The sequence below is a fragment of the Sander lucioperca genome, chromosome 12 (assembly GCF_008315115.2).
Source record: "Sander lucioperca isolate FBNREF2018 chromosome 12, SLUC_FBN_1.2, whole genome shotgun sequence".
In the NCBI taxonomy this organism is placed as follows: Eukaryota; Metazoa; Chordata; class Actinopteri; order Perciformes; family Percidae; genus Sander; species Sander lucioperca.
The window spans coordinates 13,859,786-13,870,144 of NC_050184.1; the positions used below are offsets into that span (position 1 = coordinate 13,859,786).

Here is a 10,359-nt window from a genome sequence, read left to right on the forward strand (position 1 = left end):
CACCCAGGAAGTGTTCTACAGCGACTCCAGCGTTCTCTACATCTCACTGCATCGCTATGACGATGGAAACTTCTTCCCTGGCAGTGGGTCGCCGGCTGAGGTGGGTGAAGTCCAGGCCACATTGTTGTTCATTGTACATACATGATATTACAGCCTGACCTGTGACCAATAAACTGAGCAGAGTTTTCTACTGAATGACGACACTGCATGAATGAAATGCAACACGTGTATTTTTTGGGGTTTAGGTTGGTTCAGGAGCAGGCAAGGGCTTCAATGTGAATGTTGCGTGGACAGGAGGACTGGACCCACCCATGGGAGATGCGGAGTACATCGCTGCATTCAGGTAAAACCAACTGCTGTTTAAACAATGCAACACAAGCTTACTAGGTAAGAAGAGAGACACAGATGGGTGTGGGAAGAAGAGGGAAATTTTCATTTATTTGTATGTTGTGGTCCTCCCATCTTAGACAGAATTATAGAGACACTTTCTACAGAATGTTGTACAGTATTGGTTCTCATATTCAGCAAGAAAATGAATGAATGAAAATGAAAAAACTTCTTTTGGTAAATATCATCTGAGTTTCTGAAGTTGGTGCAGGACATTGATGGAAACATGGACACAGAACAGAAAGTCTTTATTGGCTGTATTATGTTTTTTTTCATTGTATGTGGTATCCTGTAAAATAATGTTCCTGCAGCTTTTTTCATAAAGGATGGAGCAGAAAAAATATTCAGAGTGTAGAGAATCTGAGCTAAAAGAGATATTTATTCTGTTTCAGCATGCTTTAAAAGTTAGCCCAATACTTTTTGAAAGCAGTTTATCTTTGTGTCTTGGGTGTGAAATCCAGTAGATTAGACGACAGACAAAATAGTCTAAGGTTTACTGTCCCAATAGTTTGGCACCTGTGTTCCAGTTTTTAATGATCAGTGATAAGGATATTCAGTGGAGCTTTAATCAGACAATTTTTTCGATTTCCTTTCCACTGAGACACAACAAACACACTTAAGCTTCACATTGCCTCTGACGTACTTCTTGCGTAATTAATAACCTTTCTTATTTGGAGAGCATGTGTCTGGCGCTCCCTGTTTCCAATAACTTCAGACGCTTTACAGTAAATGGTCTCCAGGTCTTGTGTTTGACAGACTGGGGATCGTTAACTTCCTGCTCGTGGGTTGGATAATCATCAGGGGGGTGTGTGGCACCAATAAAGTTTCAGTAGTGTGGGCGTTTTGGTTGTCTGGTGCATCCAACCCCAGGAAAACTGTGGCAACCGCATGGTTACTGGAAAAGTCACAGACATAAAGGGGGGGGGGGATTGTGCGCATGCACACAAGCATGCAAATGTTTATAGTACTTGGAGGCAAACACACAAGTTCAAACATGTACTCACACACGTACACTAATCAGATGAGTGGGCCATGACTAATAAAATGACAAAATAGGTGGGCACCTTCAGTAATGACCTGCCTCAGTAAATTGAGTACCTGTCATTACTGTCAACCTTCAGTAATACACAAGATCACTTACAACCAATGCAAACATAATGCTGCTCATCTGAGGAGTTTTAGATAGCAAAAGACAGAGACCCTGATGCTAAAGGAGAATGCTCTTCCTTCTTAAGTGTTTTTTTTTTTTTTATTTATTTTTTAAAGATTATTTTTTGGGCTTTTTCCGCCTTTATTCGATAGGACAGCTAGGTGAGAAAGGGGAGAGAGAGGGGGAAGACATGCAGGAAATTGTCACAGGTTGGATTCAGACCCTGGACCTCTGCATCGAGGCATAAACCTCTCAGTATATGTGCGCCTGCTCTACCACTGAACCAACCCGGCCACCTTCTTAAGTGTTTTTTAGCAAAACACTGATTTCCACGCCCGCTCCAGGGCAGCCTCTTTGTTACATGACCCTGACCTCTGACCTTTCTGTGGAGCAGAGCAACAGATTTTCCTATGAGAACAATTCAAAGCAGGGGGGTTGTGCACCCAGTGTTTCTGAGGGGAAACAGTTCACCTCCGTGGCAGTAGCATGTCCAATTTTGCCAACACTCAAAATGTACTTGCAAGCTAAGCACGGGTGGTTAGATTAGATTACATTTACGCAGGGGTTAGTCAAAGCATTTAGTATACAAGAGAAAATGACTAATATTTATCTGGTTGGTGAAGCCAAAACCCCAAAAGGTCCGTCATATGTATATATTGTCCTATTGTCAGTGGTTGTGCCAATTGGACAGAGAAAACCAACGTTTTTACAACGGGTTACTGGATAGTTTCGACAAAAACCAAAAACAAAACAGTCTTTTTTTAAAACAGTGCCCCCTTTAAAGTCTGAAGAAAAGCATTTAATGCAGCTTTGAATTGTATAACATTTGATGTTTGCAGATCCATCTGCTCATAATTACGATTCAAATCTGTCCCTCCCTGTTTGTTCTTTAACATCAGAACTGAACAGGACAAGTTGAGAGCATGGTGAACTAGGTAATGCTGGCTTCGGTGTTTTGTTTTAATGGTGAGAGACCTCCCTAAAGTTTTGGACGTTGTGGAGTTTCTGTATTCTCTAGAGGATTCAGTGAGGTTGTTTGATTTTTTTGTGAAATTTAAAACAGAAAATGTTTTAATGTTGTTGTTTTTTAAGTATTTCATGACAAAATTGAGTTGAACCAGTCTCCAAAGTAATCAGATCTAAGGAAAGTTGAGCGGGCCTGGCCTCCTTAAGATCAATGGGAATGACAGAACTGATTCAAAGTATCCTTTTTATTACATAATGCCAATATTATGGCCTGGTATTCAGATCTGGACCTCATAGAAGTTCTAAGCAATTCTCTGTTTGTTTCAATCTGCACAGAGCCCCAGATGGTGAGAGTTCACCACACCAAAACTTTGCAGATAGTTATCTGCTCAGTTACAGAAAATAATACTCACAATAAGTGAGAGTGTGTTGTGAGAGTTGGGATCACAGATTCCAGGTGAAACTTGAGCTGAATGCTATAGAAAGTAAAATATTTTTCTACCAAAGCATATGGACGAGAGAGAGAAAGAACTAGACATGAGTCAGTATTTCTGGGTCATTTTCTGCCTTTTGTTAGCTAGTATAGAGTGAAACATATGACAGGAAATATGGGAAGAGAGAGAGAGGGGATGACTTGAAACAAAGGTGAACTTGAAAGGAGAAGATTGTGATTACATGGTCAGAATCTTGGCAACCGGCCACTAGAACGCCAGATAAGTAGTGCAGTCCAATTGTATAGCTCAATATCACGTACAATGTCTTAATAAGCGTTACAGGCAAGAAGAGATCTTGTCTTCTAATTATCATTTTAAGAGCAGTGGTTCAGAATAAGTAAATAACTGCACTGCATTTCCATTAAGCTGTTTTGAAATGAAATGCTTTTGTTGTAATTACTAATAATTATTATGCTTAGCCTGCCAGTTCACATAAACTCTTTTTAGGCTCTAACGGGAAGGCACTCAACTAAAAAAGAGCATTTTCCTTTCATGGAGTCGACATCTAAAAGGGCCCCACCTGCCATCCACCACTATCGCACCATGCGCCCCCTTGTAATTAAAAAAGTTTGCAAATGTTTAATGGTCTGTGGGGGGGGGGAATGAAATGAAGTGTATAAGCCATTTAATGCAATACATTTTATGGGTTAAAGTTTTTGAGTGCTTTAACTTCAGAGGGGGAGCTTTGTTGCATTTTCACCTTATCCTTCACTCTCACCCCCCTTCTTTTCCATCACCCCGACCCTCACCACAAACACACACGCACACACACACACACACACACACACAAACAGACGTTCTCCCTCTCCTCCCTTGATTGATCTTTAATAAGCATCCCCTCCTCTCCTCCGCCCTCCATCTTTCCATTAGTTTGTCTGTAGTTACTCTCTCTGGGGGGAGCGTGGCAGCTTTAATGGGTCTACAGGGGAGGTGGGGTTGGGTTTTGCGGTTAGGTGTGTGAATGTGTGGGGATGAGTGAAGAGTGTGTGCACGCTCTGCTTCATATCCAAGTGACTGATGGAGTTTATGTCCGCTTTATGGATTGAAATGATTCAATGAATCAAAAACGTAATACGCCACCAAAAGGATGACACAGGAAGATTTCTGCTGCATGTGCTTGCATCTGTATGTGTGTGAACATTCGTCAATGTGTAGTATCTCTTTGCGTTGTGTATATGCTCATGCTGGAATGTGTTTGTGTGTTTTATCTCTGTGTCCTCATTTGTGTCTATGAGCTCATGTTGTCCATCTGCATGCAGTCATGATGGCAGAATGTGTTTTTGTGTGTGTGTGTGTGTGTGTGTGTGTGTGTGTGTGTGTGTGTGTGTGTGTGTGTGTGTGTGTGTGTGTGTGAGAGAACGGGAGAGAGGTCTCCAAAGTCCCCAGGCAGAATAATGAAGGTAAATGGATCCCAGATGGACTGTTTTTCCTCTTTTCTCTGTGTTGTCAATGACGTGAGGAGAGGGACAAGCCTCTAATGGGAAACAGACTCACACACTCCGGCTTTGAACTCCGCCGACAGCATCGTGCCGCAAAGTTCAGACTCCGCCTCCGCCTCGGGACAGCACTGCTCTCTTCCTAACAACAATAGCATTAAGGACATCTTTCATGTGTTTGAAGTCCACAAACAATACCGAGCAGCTACAGTGTTAAGAGCTGACAAAACAATACGACTTTGTCAAGCAGACTTGTCTTAACTCAAGGCTGAGCAGCTTGTCCAACACAGAAACAATACTCCTTTGTGAGCTCTGTTTGAGCTGCGGAGTCTAGGATCAGCCAAACCTTGGTTTCACTTGTCATGTTAATTCAGTTTTTTTTTTTTTGATTTGATCATGGATACTAGTCATCTCAGGAGACTTCCCAGTTTGGAAATGGCCAGTTTGATTTGAAAACGCCTACATTTCGCTGAAAGTTAAGGACATTCTTCATGAGCTAACTGATGAAATAAATCCAAGTTAAAGTATCAGCGACTTATTAACCTGTGAATCCATTGACATGTGGGCTACAGCTGGTTGTACAATATCATGGATGGTGTGTTAGAGTGTGCTTCTGTTAGGTCCAGATTTGACTCTTTCAATGTGTGCATTTTCGCTTTCCTCTTGTTATCTTCTCTCCTGTTCAACACAAGCGTGTTTTGCTATGCCAACAATGATTGAACTTTGCTGGTTTTAACACCTCCTGAGTGATTCAATGTCAAAAACAACTCATCTCAGTGGTGATGTCAGCGCAGCAATGTTAAAGCAACACTATGTAACTTTTCCCGCTTCGGTCCCCCTACAAGTTGTCTCACTGGAACTACAGCTGCAGCTAAAAGTTACATAGTGTTGCTTTAACAGCTCTTTTTTCAGTGTTGACAGCAGTAAGAGTTGCTTTTTGACAGTTGCTCCGAGTTGACAAGTGTTGACTGCAGAGTTTGAGCTTTGAAACGGTTTTCTGAACTACGTGGTAAACCTCTCATAAGTTATCATTGAGACTTTTGAAGGAACTCTCCCTTCCTGTGACTACATAACTATACTGTGGTATTATCCTGTTGCTTTTTATGTGCCTCCAAAGAAAAAGCCCAGTTTCCTCTCCTTCTATTCCTTGAGGTTAACTATATAATTACGCTATATTAAAGTACAATTCATGTGTAATTTCAATTCTCAGTTTTTGTTTGTCTATGCAGTAGCGTGATTCTGACCTCTTTAATGGGTTATTATAAAACAATGGATGCATGATACAGCCAGGAGATCACACAAACCTGCAGTAGAACAGCCATTACGTGGCAAAACACAGCAGACTTTTCATTAGCACGCAAAACAATTACACACTGGCGTTACCCTTCCAAATTGTGTTGTAATAAAGACTTGTGTTAACCTCTGTTGGCAATTAGTAGGAACTGCAACAACGGGGACATCGCTTCTCAGTCCCTTGAAGTTACAGCGGCCTGCGTGTTTGTGTCCGTACAGGTCTGTGGTGATGCCCATCGCCCAGGAGTTCTCTCCGGATGTCGTTCTGGTGTCGGCTGGGTTTGATGCTGCAGAGGGCAACCCCACTCCTCTGGGAGGTTACAAGGTCTCCGCCAAATGTAAGCACGGTTCTCCACCACACACTGCAAGTACTGTCTGTCTGTCGTTATTTTTCTTTCTTTTCTTCAATATTTTTTTAATTTTTTTATTTTACAACAGTGACAACTTACAAACAAAACGGAACCACCATACAATACAGTATTTTATGGCTGCCAGTTTACAAAGTAACATTAGTCTCTTAGACATTATGCGACAATATTTAACATCTCATGAGTGAGGTAGAATAGTGTATACGTAAGAAGCATATAAACACAGCTCTTACTCATACATTTAGACAGGTCGAGGTCTCTATGGTGATGGAGTAATTTGGCGCTGAGCCAAAAAAGGGCCCCAAATTCTCAAGAAGAGTTTGTTCTTCATATTAACCTTATGCAGGCGCAGCCTTTCCATCTGTATAGTAGACACCATTTCCTTAAACCATTGTTTAAAACAGGCTGGGTGGGTAGATTTCCAAGACAGGAGAATGAGCTTCTCAGCAACCAGCATTGCTAAATGCAGAGCGGCTTGTGAATCACGTGACAACTCAACAAAAGTTCCTGTATAGCAACCAAAGATAGCAAGCGCATGATCGGGCAGAATGTCTGTGGAATAGGCTTTTGTGAGCCACGTAAAGATTAGTTTTTAGCAAGGGGTGCCAATAAGAACTGTATGATCCTGTGGGTATTTAGAGATACTAACAGATTGTTACAGCTCCTGTCAAACGTGGACGAAGCCTTCTACCTGCTAGCTCGCCGCATCACTGATGTAACCATAATTATACAGTAGTAATTAGTAGTTGGTAAGCTGTGGGAGGATCCACAAGGTAAAAATATCCGGTTGTTTTCATAGAATATCGGAAATTATAGCAAAACTACTTTTTGGTAAGTCTTACAGTACGGGTGCAGCTTACCTGTCAAGCTTTATTCTGATTGGCTCTTGCATGGTTCATACTTCACGTTAACATTTCTGTGTGTTTTCTTTGTGTTTTGTTGACCACAGGTTTCAGCTTCCTGACCTCCCAGCTGATGTCTCTAGCAGGGGGGCGTCTGGTTTTGTCCCTTGAGGGAGGTCATGACCTCACAGCTATCTGTGACGCATCTGAAGCCTGTGTCAGTGCACTCCTGGACATACAGGTAAGGCATGCTGGGTAATGGAGTTATTTTTTTATAGGTCTCAACTTCAGGGTTATCTGTTTAACCAGCAGATGAGGGAATCATTTATATAAAAATTATCAGGGAGAAAAGTTCTTTTTCTCCTTTTCTTTTTACTTATAGACATATAGTATATTGTAAGAATGACCTACTGTAGAAAATGTGCATTTTAACATTTGTGTATGGACTCAGGAAGTATCTGTATTTCAATGACAGGAAATATTTTTAGTATTTTTTGTTGTTTTGCTATAGGTATAAAGTTGTTTCTGCAATATTCTACAATATAATGCTGAGCACGTTTACCATATCTATTCAGTTACTTCTTAACCAAGCGTTTAACCACTGAAAGGTTTCAGAATAAAGGTGATTTGAATGTCTTCATGGCTTTTTTCTCTGTCCTGTAGGACCCACTGCCAGAAGAAGTCCTACTCCAGAAGCCCAACGCTAACGCAATCCGCTCCCTGCAGACCGTCATACAGATACAAAGTGAGCAGGACTAACATTTTATTCAATTATTCTTTTTTGTTTGTTTACCTTTATTTAATCCTGTGAAAGTCCCATGAGAAATGTGAGAGTGTTCATGTTCATTCTCTGCCCTGCCCAATCTGAGTATCGTAATTAACAATGTGGCCTCCGGGATATGATACTGAAATCAGAACAGGATCCACATCTGTGAGCTGTAACCTGTATATATGTATGTATGTATGTTGCAGGTCAGTACTGGCAGAGTGTGAAGGCTTACAGTGGATCAGTGGGTCTGTCCTACCTGGCTGCTCAGAGAAGAGACTGTGAGGAAACAGATGCTGTCAATGCTTTGGCTTCGCTCTCTGTGGGAGTCCTTTCCAACAAGAGGTACAGCACACACACACACACACACACACACACAAACACGCATGGTCTTGCAATCAAGAGAAGACAAAAATCACACCCAGCTTTCCGCTCACGTCTGTTTTTCAAACTTTTCTCCAGCCTTCCTGACGAGCCAATGGAGCATGACAGTGACTCCATGTAGAAGGATCTGACCAATCACCTCTCACAACTTTCAGGATTCGGGCCCTACCTGTAGCCTCGGATCTCTTGCGCTGTCACACGACCATAACGGGGGGGGGGGGGCGCGTTTATAATGCCACTGAGCCCCACCCATCTGCCTTATTCACACACATGCACGTCCACCAACACACAATGCTGGACCTCTAAAGACCTGCAGTATGAGCACCTCAACGCTGGTAACCACCTCAGCTGAAGCCAGCAGCACTACCTGCAGCTGGGAAACCTTCTGAAACCTCACCAAAGACCAATACAACATGACTTAAAAATATAAATATATATATACTTTTAATGTATCCTGACTGACATTGGATTTTGTGGTTGTTCAGAGGTCCAACGCAATAGCTCTGTGACCACAACCGTTATAGGAACAGACAGAATTCAGATGCCAGCTCTGAATCCTCTTGAAGCACTATGTACCAGCAGCCTTAACTTTGCCTTAACGTAAGGACCAACAGGATTTAGAAGGAGGAGACTTTGGATTATAAATTCCTTTCTCGTCTGCCACTTTGCAGAATGACCATCAGGTGAAAGTATATTCGCATACACCTGATGGATGCAAAAAATATCAAGAAGAAGAAGTGGCCACATCATAAAGAAAGGAATATGGAAAATACGACATGGAGATTGTCTGTTTTAATGATGTCATTACATGCAGTTTAACCACTAACAGAAGACAACAAAGAACTTGAGGGAAAGAGAGAAAATGAAGACACAAAATGGACAACTGTGGGTTTTTTATAACAAAGAAAAGGCAAATGCCCTTGTTGTTTTATTGCACTGTTCATTCCATAATGTGAACCATAAGAAATTCCAAAGCTCTGGGATAAAAAAACAAAACAAACAACAACAACTCCTCTCTGTAGGTTATTTAATAGTTTTTTTTGAAGATTTGGATAAAATTGTGTTTGCTCTATTTTCCCCACTCTTCATCTGAGATGTCTTATGAAGTCTCTGACTCACTCTAAGGACACTTGTTGGCCGAAATACTGTAGACTGTTGTGTTTTCTTATGAAGTTAACCTGAAAAGTAGGCAAGATTTTATGAGCAGGATTTTTTTCCTACTGCTGTTCAGTGTCTTAGATGCACACACATACACATAAACATACCTACACACATAAACATACCTACACACACACACACACACACACACACACACACACACACACACACACACACACGTACAATGTAATGATGAACTGTCGATGTACCACTAGTATTGAAAACTGTATATTGTCTATATTTGAGACTAAAGGAGCGTTCATTCCACCGTGGCACCACTGAGGACCATTGTATTGTGCTATAGTAGCAATAATGTTAATGCACTTAACGGACATCACACAAAGAAAACTGCTTTTAGACAGCCTGCACTTGGCAACGGGACTGTATGGAAGCAGCACATGGGACCAGTATGGATACAGCTCTTACAGTGACTCGACTTTTAAAAGACAACGTTTGAACCTGTGGATTTAGGTGAACATCATATATGCAGACTTCCGTATACTGTTTTATTTTGATGATGAGCCTTGGTTTGAATGTTTTCTTCATTATCTTAAAAAAAAATGTTTTGGAGTTCCAGGCTTTTTTTTTTTTTTTCCACAGTCTTGTTAAGGAAACTAACACATTTTTGTTGTTGTTTGTAATTGAACGTTTTCCATATGAGGCTCTTCTCTGCAACTGTGCTTAGTAGCAGCTATTTTTGTCGTGTTACAATCAACCTTAGACGATGTCATGCCAAACATGTGGGTGCGCCATCTACGCTGACGTTTGAAGTAGAGGTTCATTTGAAGAACTTTCTGACTGCCCTGCCATTGGGGCATGTAAGGGCTCTGCATTCCAAAAGTAAAAATAACAAGATCGTGTTTCCTAGTTTGGAGGTTTTTTGTTGAAATCCATTTTTTTCATACACACTAGGTTTGACCAGTTTAGGCTTTTGATGAGCAATACTAATGATTTTTAAATTAAAGCTGAAGATAGCGGAGATAAAAAATTGTGGACAGGATAAAAAGCACAGTTTTCTGTTATTCCCATCATCTAAACTGCATCTAGACACCAATGAAAGTGAGTAATGGAATTCATGTTTGACTACTTCCATGGCTTTGTCTGAAAAGTGTTGC

General features: G+C 41.2%; 1 protein-coding gene across 5 annotated transcripts in view; it reads left to right on the plus strand.

Annotated features, from left to right (window-relative positions):
• Positions 1-9,086, plus strand: part of hdac7a (histone deacetylase 7a) — a 70,982-nt gene extending 61,896 nt beyond the window's left edge. For all 5 annotated transcript variants that reach the window (XM_031286321.2, XM_031286318.2, XM_031286319.2 and 2 more), the window contains 7 exons: positions 1-100; positions 246-343; positions 5,946-6,064; positions 7,044-7,177; positions 7,600-7,681; positions 7,909-8,047; positions 8,165-9,086. The exon at positions 1-100 is cut by the window's left edge and continues 20 nt beyond it. In XM_031286321.2, coding sequence (XP_031142181.1) covers positions 1-100; positions 246-343; positions 5,946-6,064; positions 7,044-7,177; positions 7,600-7,681; positions 7,909-8,047; positions 8,165-8,207 — 715 coding nt within the window. In that variant the 3' untranslated portion in view covers positions 8,208-9,086. The remainder of the gene's footprint in view (positions 101-245; positions 344-5,945; positions 6,065-7,043; positions 7,178-7,599; positions 7,682-7,908; positions 8,048-8,164) is intronic.
• Positions 9,087-10,359: the final 1,273 nt, after the last annotated feature.